Below are 15,819 nucleotides of genomic sequence, written 5' to 3' on the forward strand. Positions count from 1 at the left end.
CCCATTGCCTCTAAGCTTCTTTGACTGTGTTTATCCGTGATGTCCACTTTTCCCCCAACTGGGTGCTCTCTGGGAGTCTTATTTGGTCATGCACTTGACAGTGATGTTTAAAAGATAGAGATTCCCAATAAAGGCCAAACCCTGCATCCACCCCACTCCCAGAATGTGGACCTTACTTTCTACTTTTAGGGTATGTTATATAGGGGATTCCTTTTGGATATAGTTTGGACTAGATGGTTGCTGAGGTCCTTTCCAACTCTGAAATCCTGTGCTCCGGGGTCATCCTGACCAGTGCTTCGCAGGGACATTTTTAAGGATCTGTAAAGCCAGAGACTGAGGTCTTCAGCTATTGGCTGGTGTTCAAGGGGAAAAGGAAGTATTGGGGCAGGGAGGAGGGAACAAGCATTACTTAAGTGCCTACTTTCTGCCAGGCTCTAAGCTAAGTGCTTCACAAATACTATCTCATTTAAAGGGGTATATATCTCCAGAAACTGACCCAAAACCAGGTGGGCTTCTAGCCAATGAAGCCTCTGTTGACCAGTCGTCATCTTGATACCATTACTCCCTTTTCTCTTGCTCCGAGTTTTGGAGTCACAAATCATACGATGTAGAAATTGGAAAAACTGACCAAGAATCCTCTCTACAGTGTCCCTGGCCAGTGAGCATTCAGCCTTTTTTCTTTTTTTTTGGTGAGGCAATGGGGGTTAAGCGACTTGCCCAGAGTCACACAGCTAGTGAGTGTTATGTGTCTGAGGCCAGATTTGAACTCGGGTCTTCCTGACTCCAGGGCCAGTGCTCTATCCACTAGGCCACCTAGCTGCCTTTCATTCAGTCTTTTTGAGAACCCTACTACCTCTGAAGAAAATTTACATACAGTCTCTGTGACCTCTTTACTCATTGCTGCTTCTGCCTTTGGGGGCCAAGTAAACCGAATCCAATTTGTCTTACATGGAATAGCCCATCAGATATTTGAAGGCAACCATTGCTTACCTTCTACCTCAGTCTTCTCCAGTCTAGGTATTTCCATTTTTTTTTTTTACCAATGTACATTAAGCCTGTTCTTCAGGCCTATGCCATCCTGGTCACTTTCTTTTGGACCTGTTCCAGCTTACTATGTCTTTGAGATGTGGCCCCCAGAGTTGAGTGGTGTACTAAAGATCTGTTCTGTTTGACACATCAATAGGAACGGGCTTTTCTCAATGTTGCCTAGATCCCAGATTACACTTCTGTGTAGAGTTGAGCTGGCTCAATTTCCCCCATTGTGGAGCCTATTCTTCAAATGGGAATAGAGGGTGCAGTGGGGGGAACAATTACCAATCTTCACTTTCCCTCCAGGGGTTAAAGAGAAGGTCTGAGTCAGAAGCCTGAGGGAAGAAACTAGGTGTGTGGGAATGAGGGCTTGCTAAGCAGCCAGCACACGTAGGATGCCGTTGCTCTTGCTGAAGGGGGAGCCACCAAGAGGATCTTTCTGGCATGGAGCTGCTGAATGAGGACAGGCTTCCTGCTCTAAAAACTGCCTTTGACTCACCTTTGGAGCCTGTTCTGGCCAGCAGGGAGTCTGCAGCCCCTTGTTATGACTGTCCTAAGGCCCTGACTTCAGTCAAGGGGAAGAGCAGAGACAGGCAGCTTTGTGGCTGGCTCTTCATGTGGTCTCAGAAGATGGACTCGTAGGATCGTATGTTTAGAGCTGGGGTGAAGTTGCTGAAGGTCACTGAGTCCAACCCCATCATTTTCAATGAGGAAACAGGCCTAGAAAGGTGGTGACATGTGGTCACATAGGTTAGTAATAGGATTCAAACTTGTGTCCCCAGATTTCAAATCCAGTGCTCCTGAACTTTGTTGGGTTTGGATAAATCGTACAAAGGGATATGGGGATTGCAATCCTGGAATTCCCAGTGGCTGTTAATGTAAAGGGGTTAATCTGATCTCTGAGGTGAAGACCCACTTCCCCTCCTTGCTCAGTGTCAGAGCGAACCTGGGAAGGATGGCAGCCCTGTTTAACAGAGGCTCTCTGAATTGTAGGCCCTTGGCTTGGGTGTCAGAGAGAGGGGCCATTAGGTAGAATTGGGAAATGTGTTCATTGAGAAGCAGGGCTAGGTGAACAGTGACCTCAAGATGGCAGTGTAGGCCAGGCACAGAGATGCCTGGATGCACTAGTGAGTAGACTAGACTGCAGGGAATCCGTCAGCCAGAGCTAGGGAGGCCCTTAGGAGTCTGGGGGCAGCTCTCCTTTGCCATTCCTTAGGTGAAAGGTTTTAGAGCTGTAGAGTATCTAAGGTCCCTGCCCGCATTTACTGATGCTACCTTGGCCAATAAGAGTGTTGGTATATTACAACTTAGAGCCGAAAGGGGTTAATTCGGTTTTCCAGTAGAAATATAAGTGACAGAGCTTTGCCAGAAATTAGTGAACTGTGATAGGAAGTGAAAATAGAGAAGCTAGTTGCCTTGTCCAGGTTTCTGCCTTGGGAAATCTGTATAGCAAGTATAAGTGTTGGGGGGAGGGCCTGTAAGTTGTACCTTCTTTCTCCCATCATGCTGAAGGTTAGGAGTAGACAGAGTTTCTCATGATCAGTGTTAACCATTTTTGTTTTGTTTTGTTTTGTTTTGGCTGGGCAATGGGGTTAAGTGACTTGCCCAGGGTCACACAGCTAGTAAGTGTTATGTGTCTGAGGGTGGATTTGAACTCAGGTCCTCCTGACTCCAGGGCCAGTGCTCTATCAACTGCGTCACCTAGCTGCCCCAGATTAGTGTTAACTTTGGCACAAAATGTGAAATTGGGGATGTCGGTAAAATTTGTTTCTTAGTAATTCCTGTTGCCCTCCTTCTAGTTATCCTACATCTCTTTGTACTTATTTTTAACTAGTAGCTAAGTTACTGTTAACTGATAGCACTTGCTATCAATCAATCAAGTACTTATTAAGCACTCTCAATGCTACGTGTGCCTGGCACTGTACTAGATGCTGGGGATACAAATAGAAAGGTGACAGTCCTTGCCCTCCTGGAGCTTACGTTCTAGGAGGAATGTGTGGCACAGCCCACGTGAGAAAGCAATGGACAGCAAAGAGGGTCTTATGAATGGAGTATGTAGCAGTTGCTTCCCATACCCTTTCTAGAAGCAATGGTAATATTTGATTATTATCCAGGGCAAGAGGTCAGAAGTGGGTTGGGAAAATCAAGGAATGACTGACAAGCATTTATCAAGTGTACTGCTTGCCAGACATCAAGGTGCCATGTCCCAGTGCTGGGATTTGAGAATTGGAAGGGACCTTAGCAGCCATTTAGTTCTACCCCTACCTGAAGGAAATCCACACTATATGGCAAAGAATTGGAGATTGAGGGGATGCCCATCAGTTGGGGAAGGGCTTAACAAGTTGTGATACATGAATATAATGGAATACTACTGTACTATAAGAAATGAAGAGCAGGCAGACTTCAGAAAAACCTGGAAAGACTTGAATGAACTGATGCTGAGTGAAGTGAGCAGAGCCAGGAGAAGACTGTACACAGTAACTGCCACATAATGCGATGACTGACTTTGATAGACTTATCTCTTCTTAGCAATGCAAGGATCCAAGACAACTCCAAAGGACTCATGATGGAAAATGCTATCCACATCCAGAAAAAGAACTATGGAGTTGGAATGCAGATCAAAGCGTATTATTTGCTCTCTTTTTTTTCCTTTTTGTTTGTTTCTTCTTTCTTGTGGTTTCTCCCATTGGTTCTAATTCTTCTTTACAACATGACTAATGTGAAAATAGGCTTAATATGGATGTACATGTAGAGCCTATATAAAATTGCACATAGTCTTTGGGTGGGGGGGAGGGGAGAGATGGGGAGAAAAATTTGGAACTCAAAATTTTATGGAAGTGAATGTCAAGACTAAAAATACATTTTAAAAAATCCCCACTACGATATACCTGACAAAGCATTGTCTAACTGCTATTTAAAGACCTCCAGAAATGGGGAACCCACCACTTCTTGAAATTGCCAATATAAGGAAATTTTTCCATGCTGTCCAGGCCCTGGCTGTGTGGAATGAAGAAACATGGTCTTGGGGGTCTGGGATCCGCTGGGTGTAGAGGGCAGAGGTGGGATTGGCTCACTCTGTAATCTGGATGGCTTCATCCCAGGAAGATTCCCAAAACTGGATGAATTAACTCCCCTGGGATGAGAGAGGCAGGGCCTCTGGAGGTCTGGTCCTAGTATGGAGAGACAGGTAGCAGCAGGACAGAGAGGAACATGTACACGTTGGCTAGATGCTGGTGTCCTGGTGGATGGCTGCATGGCATGAAGCATGATTTGGAGCTAATGTAATGGTTTTCATGGCCCTAAGTAGAGCCCTTGAACTTTAAAGACTCGTAGCTTCCTTGATGAGAATAGTCTTTTAACCAATACAGAGAGCAGCACCTTCATGCCTTAGTTTCATGAGCTATTGAAGCTCAAGTAATAAATCATCTGGTGACCAATGCTAGTGTTGAGCCTTTCTTTACTTAGCAATAGAGGCAGTGCTATAGATAACCGTTTCAACAGCACCTATGGCCATGAAAAGACAGCAGAGCAGAAGTACAGTATTTCATTTTAAAAGTGGATCCTTGAAAACTGAGGATTTCAAGGACTGAAACTATAATAGTGGAATGATAGGCGTTGGGGTTAATATTTGAGGCTAGGAGGAAAACAGATATTATCCAATATCCCTTCAGATGACCCATGGCTAACTCATTCATCAAATATTAAGTGTATATCATCTCTTCCTGGGGGGATAGAAACTTAAGACATGGTCCTTGCCCTCGGTGAGATTTTGATGAATTTATAATCTTGTTGGGAGAGCCAATTAACACTTGTAAGGCTGACCATAATGGTGTTTTAAATGTTTCTTTTAGGACTAGAAGCAGAGGAAGTGGTAGATAGAGTAACTTTGTGGTCTTCCAGAGAATTCTAGAGTTGACCTGGGACAACTACTAGGGATTGGGGGAAAGTTCAGTTTCTAAAGTTCTTGATTTAGAACTAAACTAGGTAAGTTGGATATAATCTTTCAAAACTTTAGCAGCATGGTTAGTATGGCCTTCTGTCCTGGATCATCTCCTCTGGGGGGGGGGGGGTGGGCCTTTCTGAGAAGTTAGATTATTCAATTATACATTATCCAGTTTTCCCAATAGTTATTATTGAATTATATTACATTCCTTTCACCACTGTTTCTAAGTAATGAGTTTGTCAATAATTTTATATTCATTTAGTACAATTTCTGAATTCTACATTTTTTTCATTGATCTATTTTTCTGTTTTTAATGTAGTATTTGGCCATTTCTATAATTATCATTTAATAGTTTATCTTGAAATATTATAGGATGAGTCCCTTTCATAAAGTTTTCATTGTTTCTCTTGATATTCTTGCTCATCATTTAAAGCTTCATATGAATTAGAGTTTTACAAATGCTGGTCAGTAGCTCATTGACATTGTATGCAATCTAAATTAACTTGGGAAGTATTGAAGTTTTTAACATATTGGCTCAATCTAATCATTTGCACTTCCTTAATTTCTGTCAAAGTAATATTGAGGTGTTTTGTTTTATAAATCTTTTGTCTTGGTTTTTCCTTCTTTCCTACCTTCAAAAAGCTCATCTCTCCTAGTAAAAATTAAAGTCATAATTAGACAATGTCTCCAACTTTCCCTTTACCTGGAGTCACTCTCTTAGGATTGCCTAGGAACACTTAACAGGGTGGGGAGGTGGGACTGTGAGATTCTCCAGAGCACCCCGGTTATCCACATCTGGGAACAGACATTTTGTAAGTCAGGGCCGTGTCCAAATAGTAAAGAACAAAAATGTGTGTAGGTCACTCATCTTACTGAATCTTGGCCTATTTGAGCTACTGTTGAATCAGTGATCCAGACCTCTTTTAGAGTTCCAGACCCACCTTTCCAGTTGTCTTCAGAATATAGCTCTGTGGAGGTTCCACCAGCACCTCAAACTCAATGCATCCCAAGCTGTAGTCTTCTTTCTCATTAAGCATATCCTTCCTTTTAATTCTGCTATTTTTATCTTACAGCACCATCATTTACACAGCCTCCCATGTTTGCAACCTTTGAGTTGTAATTGACTCTTCCCTTTCCTTCACCTTTCATATCCAATCATTATTAAGTTCCATGAATTCCGCCCTACAAGCAATCCTTCCTACCGCTGCCAGGATAACCTTTCATAAGAAAATAATGACATTTATTTTGTGCCTTAAAAGTGACAGAACCCTTTTGCCTTATTATAGCCTTTAAATTAGTCTTTTTGCCACTGAGTTCTTTCCTCTCTATTCCTTTCTTCAGACAGCTGCCAAAATTATCTTTCTTCTGCTGAAGACTTTTAGTGGTTCCCTATTATTTCTAGGGAAAAAAATGCAAACTCCTTAGCCTGACATTTAAGGCCCTTTACAATTGGGCTCCAACCCAATCTGTTCATGTTACTCCCCTCATGATCATTATATACCAGTCAAATCACACTATTTGCTAGTCTCCAAACTCAACATGTCACCTCTCCATCTTCATATCTTGGCATAAATGAATACCTAGAGTACACTCCCTCCTCACCTCAGCCTTTCATAGTTCTTATTTTATTTCAAGACTCACTTTAGAGACACCTCCTCCTGGATGCCTTCCATGATTTCCTGCCTCAAACTTCCTAGAGCTCTTTCTTATTTATCCAATGTACCCGTATGTAGTAGACAGTGTTCAAGAAATCAGAGCAGCTACAAAAAGATTTGCTTGCCCTCTCTCCTTGGCTAGACTGGCTAGAAGAATACCTGAGGACAGACATGTATAAAAAGTTCTGAGCTTGAAATTGCTGGAGGGAGATAGCTAGCTATTAGGAAGATGAGGAAGGAACCTGTATATTAGAAGCCCATGTGGTAGGGTGAGAGTAGTATCAGGCCATCAGAGACAGCAGCTGCCTGACAAGTATCAAAGCCAAGCTGGGTTGGTGACCATGTGGGAGGCATGTAATGAGCACTGCTGCACTAGAGATGGTTTGGGACACCCAGGAGGAGATGGACAGCTGTGCTGAGAGACTGACATACTGGGAGAGGATACTGGACTCCAGAAAAGTGAGGCAGCAACAGAAAACCATTAGATCCATGATGATTTTAACTTGGGGTCCAAGGACCTGCAAGTCAGGGGATAGGATGGGAAAAATGATATCTTTATTTTTGCCAACCTTTGGTTTCCTTTATAATTCTATTTATCTTATGCATTTAAAAATGTTATTCTGGGTGCCAGAATCCATGACACACACAAAAAATTAAGAAGCTCTGTACTAGAGACTGAAGAAGGAGGTGATGGGTTGGCAGAGACTCGGGACCTATGCCGGGACCCATGATTTCATTTACATCACTGAGACCTAAATGTGGTGATCGGTGAGTTTTGCAGAGACTGTGACTAAATCTCTTGGGGTGACAGAAACTAAGCTGAATAGGGTGAAGGCATGGGAGTTTGCTAAAGGGGCTAGGATACTAGTTACTTCTCTGTTCTTTACATTCCATTAATAAAACAGCCCCATGTTTATTGTTGAGGAAGTCTGATGCTCTTACGGGGGGAGCTGTGAGCTCCTTTGAGTAACATAAGCCAGAACCTGATGTTCCCAGAGGAGGTTTGGAGGGGAGAGGGAAGGGGTTTTCAAGCCCTAGAAGAAAAGCTCCCAGGATTGAATGAATCCTTCTGTCAAAGGAAGGGGGTCTAGGGGCCCCAGGGGACACTCGGGTTATACTTACCTACAGCCATGTTTTAACTCTCCCCAGGAGGCTGTAGGCTCCTTGAGCATTGGGCTGTTTTTTGTTTTGGTAACCCTGGTACTTAGCACAGTGCCTTGTGTATCATAGGGGCTTAACTGTATGTTGAATTGTGAGCTCTTTAGAGATTGGTAGCACCAGTATTATCATGTCCATGTTACAGATGAGGACACTGCCTCAGAGAGGTTGTAAGTGATTTGCTCATGTTGGTGCCAGATTTCAGCCGACTCCAAGTCTGACAGTCCATTATTCCATACTGCCTCTCTAAAGCACAGACCTAGACATGCTACTTCTTAAATTACAAAAAAACCCCACCTTTAATGATTTTCTACTGCCTTACCAACTAAAGTTCCAAATCCTATGCCTAGCATTCAAGGCCCTCTAGAATTGGGTGCAAGGGGCATCTGGGTGGTGCAGTGGACAGAGCGCTGGGCTTGGAATCAGGAAGACCTGAGTTCAAATTTGGCCTCAGATGCTTACTAGCTGTGTGACCCTGGGCAAGTCATTTAACTCCTATTTGCCTCAGTTTCTCAACTGTAAAATGGGGACACACTAGAGAAAGAAAATGGCAAACCACTCCGGTATTTTTGCCAAGAAATTCCATGCACAAGCCTAGAGGGTCACAAAAAGTCAGACACAAATGAATGACTAAACAGTAATCAGGTGCCAGCACACTTTTCCACTGGTATAATTCTTCCCCTCCATCCTCTGCACTAGCCAAACAGGATAACTCAGGCTCCTGAACACACACAATTCTTACACCTCTGTGGTTTTGCTCTTGCTGTCCTCTCTACCTGGAAATGCCCTCCCCTTTTCTCTTTACCTGGTGAATTCCTACTTGTTAAAATCCACCTCTAACACCACCCCTTCCTTTTCCTGGTCAATAATAACTCTGCCTGTCAGACCTCACCCACGGTTTTCTTTTGTAACCCTCCAATGTATTCATCAGGCACTCTTAGCTATCAGTGTTAGTGAAAATTTCCCCTATCTGACTGCAAGTTCCATTTGGGTAGGGACTGGGACATGCCTAGAATCCTGTTCCTATCCCATTAAGGATGTTGTCTATCTTCTTAGAATGTAGAACTGTATTGAACACAGCCCACAAGCTTTTCCCTGCCCTTTTTATTTTTTAAAGCCAGGAAAGCTATGAGAAAAATAAAATGGTGAAGTTGGTTAAACCTGCTCTTCATCTTCCCTCCTCTCTCCACCCCAAACTTGGAAGGGTCTTAGAGAATCATAGTCAGAACTGGAAGGAGGCTTAGAAGCCATCACGTCCAACTCTTATTTTACACATGAAGAAACAAAGCCAAGGGAGGTTAAGTGCTTTGCTCAGAGTCACACTGATAGTAAGTCTCTGAGGCAGGATTTGAAACCAAGATTTCTTGACTCCAAGTCCAGAATTCTATCAACTGTGCTATATAATGCCTCCTCATGCTGCTCCATCCTTAATATCAGGAAGGAAACCAATCATCTAATAATTGATGCCTGGGTGTGAACGATGGGAATGTGTGACCCAGCCCCTTGTGTAACCCAAAGGGAGGAAGCACTAATGGTGGCATTCCAGACACTACCGGCCTACCTGGAGTGGGACATGGGGCACTGTTTTGGATGGGGGCCAGGATGCCCTCTAATCACGGCCCTTTTCTGCTCTAACCCTTTTTGCTTTTTCTCCACTACCTTGGTCAAATAACTCAGTAAAGGAGTTGGCTGTCGCTGGTTAACCAACCCCAGGTCATGTGCATGATGAATCTGTCTTCCTTTTCTCTGAAGAGCAAACCAGATTAGCTCTGGGTTTAAGCAATGACTTCAAGGTATGCGTGCCTTTAAAATATTTTTTTGCCTCTTTTGTGTGTGAGGTAACAGATGTGAGGTGGGCCTGAGCTGGATGATGTCTCATCAGGGAGGGTCTTTTGGTGCCACCTCCCCCTTCCCTTGACTCCCCTCCACCTAGTGCCTATGATAGAAAAGTGATGAGCATTCCAGGATTTGGGTCTCAGTCATGGGATCATAGGGTCACTGAATGCCAGAATTAGAAGAGATTTCAGAGATTGTTTAATCCTGTGATTCTCAAACTTTTTTGTCTCAGGACCCCTTTATATTCTCAAAAATTAGGTTATCTCCAAAGAGCTTTTGTACATATGTATATCTATTGCTATTTGTCATATTAAAAACTAAAATATCAAATAATTTTGATCTCATGGACCCTTTTTTGGGGTCCACGGACCCCACTTTGAGAAGCACTAGCTTAATCCAATGTCCTTATTTTATAGATGAGGAAGCTCAAAAGAGGTAAAGAGAGTGGAGTGTCTTGTCCTTAGGATTCAAATCTGGATGCTCTGACTGAATCTTCCCATTCTCCTCCTTTCTCTTGGCCTAACAGGAATTTGAGCCTAAGAAGAATGCCTCCCAAAGCTGTGAACCTTGGCCATGAGAAGGGAGGCCAAATCTCCTTATGTCTTCTCAGTGACTAGGATGGCTGGAGACTAGAGTTTCCCGCCTCGGCAGCCACTTCTCTCCCACCACCCTCTGTTTTGTTTTCCGCTCCCCTGCCCCCTGGGGCTCTCCTTCTGGAGTGTGGTCAACTTGTACCATGGCCTGGCTTGGCTTCCAGGTCCCAGGAAGGATGACAGTCTTGAGGTATCCCAAACTTTTCTTTTTCAGGATCATCACCTCTTAATAGGCAGAATCTGGCCCCCAGCCAGATATGTATACCTCTGTATCCAATCAAATGCATACTTTTCATATTGCTTTACCAACAGCTGTGCCTTTTTTTTTTTTAATGGTTCAGGGTTTTTTTTTTTAACAAAAGTTCCTTCATATAAAATAAATTGAAAAAGACACTTGAAAACCCCTATCAATCCTGCTTATGAATAACTGAAACAGACAAAGGGAAGGGAGATGGGGTGAGGGGAAAGAACTACAGAGGAAAAATTTCGAATTCACTGCAACACTCGGTGTGGGCAATTTGTATCTTGTCTCGGTGAAGCCTTTATCTCAAGTGACAGATGCTGAATAAGCTGCCAAAACATCACAGCAATTAAGGGCTACAATATCAAGAGCAAATGTTTTAATTCATTTCGTTTTTCTTTTTTTAAAAAAGGGGGGGAGGGAGGAGAGAGAGAGAGAGAGAGAGAGAAGAGAGAGAGAGAGAGAGAGAGAGAGAGAGAGAGAGAGAGAGAGAGATCCTTATTCTCTCCCTTTTGGGTTTCCAGAGAGGCATCTGTAAACTATTAAACTGGTTTATTTTCATTAGTGCACTCACGGCGGAAGTGACATTTATATCCTTGTGGTAGGACTGAGAGAGCCAGGAGCTTTCCATGGGAATAGAGCCCCCACGGCTTTTTCCAAAGCTGACAGAGGTTCTCATGAATACAAGCTTCATGTTCAGAGAGGATTCCAGGCCCTCAAAAAACATGCCGATTCCATCTATCTAGCCCTTAGCAGTACCAGAAAAGGCCTTTATTTTCTCCACCAAGGGAAAAAAAAAAGTAAAGAAAACATCCTTCTTTTGCCTGCACAACCCCTGCCTGCTGGGCATCCCTAAACTCAGAGACCTTAGCCACTGACTGTAATACACCTGGGAGGGACAAAATCTATTAGCTTTTCTGTTCCCATTGGGGAAAGGCGGTTTAAATTGCAATCTGTTATCAAGCCCCCAGTGATGTTCCATTAGGCCACCTGCTGGCCAGCTGGAGTCAGTGCAGGCAGGTGCCAAAGCTAACCTTGCCTTCCTTGGGTGGTTGGCCCCAACTTTGTATGGAGGCAGAGCTGTGTCCCTGGAGGCTGCCCCTGCCCCTTACCCCTCCCAGTGACTCTTTAGGTACCATGTCTCTCCTCCCCCTCAAAATTGTTGGGCAGTGTTTGAGCTCTTAACATTTCCTTAGCATCCTTCAAGTTTTCTCTCTATCATTCTTTTCTTCCTTTATGTTCACTTCCCATTTTTCCCCATTCCAAGCACTAAGAGATCTCTGGCTTTCCCATCCGTCAGGCCAAGGAAAGATGCTTCTGATATTTACTACCAGATGCTTTTTATTTAAAGTGTGACCCATGGCATCTCAGGAGTATTTTCATTTTAAGATGGTCCCGGAGAGAGCAACGTTTAACCCAAAGGGAGAGAGCTAATGGTAGGGTTTCAGATACTGCCCCCAAGATGTGGGGCTGGGACAGTGCTTTCTTGGAAAGGGTCTTATTCTCTGGGTTTCTTCCAAGTACTTAATGCCTACTTTGTCCACTTTGCCCAGGTGTAAGTCTGTTCTCTGATTGAATTAATGCCTCATAGGATTTGTCAGGCTCGTTAAACAGTATGGGGTTCTAATGGTTCTTCCCTCCTTTGCCTCTGCATGGTAAACCATATGAGTTCTGGGTGTAATGTAGCAGCATCTATAGAGGAATAAATGTGTTTTATACAATTAAAAAAAAAACCCAACCCAAACCTCTGCTTTTGTGTGCAAGAACAGATGTGGGGTGGGTCTGGGCTGGGTGGTCTCTCTATGGCTGCTTGTCAGGGAGAGGTTGTTTGGGTTCAGAACCCCCATAAGCAATTTTCTATGGCCCCCTACTGCCATGCCTGGCAGGCAGAATTCCTACAGCTGAATTTTTGTTCCTCGTATTTTTCCTGTCACCTCTTCCCTTTTCACTAACCATCTGCAGAGATCACAATTTTAGGTTGATGACCTTTTGATCCCACTCCATAGATGACCACCCATCTGCAATCCCAGACTGGCCTGTGGTTCAGCATCTCCTGTTTGTCCCGAGAGCTGATGCTATCAACATGGGTTTTGCCAGAGCTGTATACAGCATAGTCTCCATTCAGGTTTTTGAGACAATTCATTGAGATGCCTGCATATGAAGGTCAAGAAGTTCTATGTTCCTTCAAGTGAGGTTCTTTCAAACTACCCTGTTATGTTTCCCTGCCCCCATCTTCCCCCCTGAGCCATCAGATACAGACAGAGCTTCCAGTCCCCTGGCCCAGGCCTTAGTTCCAGAATCCTAAAGCAGTCATACTTGGAGGGGCTTTGGAAATCACCCCATTTTACAGATGGGGATACTGAAGCCCAGAGAAGGAGAGCCCCTTAGCCAGTCATTCAAGTATTAAGTGGCAGAGCCAGGATTTGAACCAGACCTCAGGCTCCCCAGTTTATTGTTTTTTCTCCTATATCCCCAGAAGAAGGCCTGTTCTAGGCTCCACTCCCATCTGGTTCTTCTTCCAACTAAGGAGGGCTGTGGGGGGCGGGGACAGGGACTAGAGGCCATACACAGGAAGCAAAGAGAGGCTTCTGGGAATGACAGGAAAATGTTCCTGCTATTTCTGAGCCTCTCCATCCCTCATAGCCATTGCTGGAATATCCAATTAGTGAAGGGCAGTGTTGGTTGGCAGAAGGAAGGATGGCCCAAGCAGGCTCCTGTATGATGCTGAGGAGTCTCCTGACCGTCCCGAAGACTGGGGCTATGGTGAAGAAGCATGGGAGGGCAAAGGAGAAACACCAGCAGTCCCAGGTACACAGAGAGCATCTGTGTTGCTGAGCCTCCTGTATTCATAAAGGATCTCAGGTCTTAGAGCTAGAAGGCATCCTGGAACTATCTGGTCCAGCTATGCCCTCCGGCAGGAGATGTGGTAGTCCAGCGAGGGGGGGTTGTAACCAGAATTCAGGGTGACATGGCTATTGTTTCCAAGCACAAGACTCCTTTTCTCTTTTAACTTGGCCTCTGGCATCCTTTCCTTAGAGTCTGCCTGGAACCTTAGGAGAGCTCCCTTGGGAGAAAGGGATCGAGGCAGTCTGGGTCAATCTCTTTCTGACTCCCCCCTACTTCAACTATGTACTTTTATACTAGGATGCACGTATTGTTCAAGGTCCAAACCATGGAGCTGGATTCCACTATTTATCCAGCGGAAATGGGCAGACTTCAGCCTATGTACAGACCAAGGTATGCCAGGTGGCATGATGATGTATGTCACAGAGGGGCTGGTTTATGCTGACTGTTGCCCTAAGGGCTGCTGGGACATTTGATGCCAAAATCCCATCTGGTGTCAGCAACCAAAATGGATCTTGAACAACATCAGCTGGTACCAGTTCATATTCTGCATCTTAAATGAAAAACCTTTGGTTCTGTTTATAGTTTTTTTCTCATCCTTTTCCAGGTTTGTTTGTTTGTTTGTTTTGAAGAACTCAAGCTTTTTGATTTTCAAACAAACACTCTGTTTAGGTAGGTCTCCCTCCTCTTTCCTGGCCTGACAACATCAGATGCTCATGAGTGAGGATAACCGAGACAGAAGTTGGAGGGAAGGTCTGGGTCTGGGCTCTGCTGTCCTCAGCAGCCACAGGAGAGAAGGCATATTGGTTGGAGAGCATGTCCTTGGATGGCTCTGTAGGGTCCTTTCTTAACCAGCCCTTCTGTTGGGGGCAGGAACAGCCATCCTTGTACTGTGGGTAGGAAAGGAGGGTGAGGTTCATTTTCCTTTCCTTCCCTCTCCCCCTTTTTTCTTTTTTTTTTAAAAACATTTTTTTCTTTTTTTTCTCTTTTTTCTTAAAAAAAGTTTTTAAGAAAAAGGTAGCTTAGTCCTGGTTGAGGGCTGCTGGGAATCATTCAGTTCACTGTGGGCACCTGGTTCTGATGGAGGCTGAACTCTTTGGCTTTGAGGCGAAGGCTGGCGATGCTGTTGGCCATGTTGACCCCCTGAGTGGGAGGGGCTGTCCCCCCGGGGCTGTAGGATGGCACCGTGCTGGGGTGAGGGAAGGAGGAGACATAAGATAAGTGAATCACTCACAGCCTTGGCCCAACCACTTCCTGACTCTGGTGAGTTCCCATTCTTGCTCTCTCTCTGTTCACCTTCCTACCTTGGCTTTCTCTTTAAATCACATGGGATCTCAGATTTGCTCCTTCCCTTTCAGAAGTGCCAGGAGGTTGGCAGGACTTGGGGAAGAGTTAGAAGCACCTTTCAGTGTGGGGGTTCAGTAACCTTTGAAATCTTAGAAATATGGAATTTCAGAGCTGGAGGGGATTCTTGAGTTCATCTCTGGCAGTTAAGACCCCCAGAAAAACGTTAGTTCCCCACCTCCCCTGCCATCTCAAGTAAGAACAAGGAAGGAGGAGGTGGTGTGAGGGGAGCCCTGACCAGACATTCTAACTCCCTGCTCTCCCCATGCCCCACTTCCTCTCTTCCCTTCTTCCCCTTCACACCGGCAAGCCCATCTCGATGTTCTGTACAGGCGTGGAGCTGCCCCCGCAACTGGCTCTGGAGCCCCCATCAGCCGGCGCATCTCTGGCAGGCGGGCGTGAGTGCCCAGAGCTGCCAGCAGCTGAGCTGAAATTGAGATTAGAGAGTGATCAGAACCCAGGGGCTGGGGTGTCCGGAGTGGAGCCTAGATACCAGAGCAGGCCCTTCCCTATGCACTTGGCCTGATGAGCCATTCAGAATCCCCCTGACTCCCCGTCTTAGCTCCCTTTCTTGTCCTAGAAGACACTGAGGTTTTTCTAGGCTTTTCTTAGTCATTTAGAAATTCCTTTTCCAGAATAGATTCCTCTAAAAGCCATCTGATAAATCAATCTCTTCTCTCTCTCTTTTCCTTCATCTCCCCTGTTCTCTTCCTCCCCTTTCTTTCCCTCCATTTGTCCCATTCCCTTTCTCCTTTACCTTCCCCTTTCCTCTATGATCCCTTCCCTTCCTCTTTCCCTTTCTCTCCTTTTTTCTTTCCCCCTTTCTCTTCCCTCTCTCCTACCTTTCCCTTTCCCTCCCTCCTTTTCCCTCTCCCTCTTTCTCATTTTCTCCTTTCACATTTCCCTCTCCTTCCTTTCTCTCTCTCTCTCTCTCTCTCTCTCTCTCTCTCTCTCTCTCTCTCTCTCTCTCTCTCTCTCTCTCATTCTCCAATTCCTTCTTCCTCTCCTTCCTTCTCCCTTTGATTTTCCATCTCCCTCTATCTCCCTTCTTCCTTTTCCTGTCCTTATCTCTTTCCCTTCCCCTTTTCCTCTCCCCCCAGTTCTACTCCACCCTTTCCTACCTAGTTGTGCCCAAATGAGTAGAGCCTGAGCTAACCTGTTCTGGGGCAGAGGTTT

The 15,819-nt window shown here is 44.8% G+C and overlaps 1 protein-coding gene across 2 annotated transcripts in view; it reads right to left on the reverse strand.

The window, feature by feature from the left end:
- Window positions 1-10,819: 10,819 nt before the first annotated feature.
- Window positions 10,820-15,819, reverse strand: part of PRRX2 (paired related homeobox 2) — a 64,295-nt gene continuing 59,295 nt past the window's right edge. Inside the window, exons 4-5 of one of the 2 annotated variants that reach the window (XM_020973575.2) lie at window positions 14,947-15,070; window positions 10,820-14,488 (exon numbers count right to left, since the gene is read on the reverse strand). In XM_020973575.2, the coding sequence (XP_020829234.1) occupies window positions 14,306-14,488; window positions 14,947-15,070 (307 nt within the window). In that variant the 3' untranslated portion in view covers window positions 10,820-14,305. The remainder of the gene's footprint in view (window positions 14,489-14,946; window positions 15,071-15,819) is intronic. The other variant, XM_020973578.2, reaches the window with a different exon arrangement.

Source organism: Phascolarctos cinereus, unplaced genomic scaffold (genome assembly GCF_003287225.1).
Source record: "Phascolarctos cinereus isolate Bilbo 61053 unplaced genomic scaffold, phaCin_HiC Scaffold_2;HRSCAF=192, whole genome shotgun sequence".
NCBI lineage: Eukaryota > Metazoa > Chordata > Mammalia > Diprotodontia > Phascolarctidae > Phascolarctos > Phascolarctos cinereus.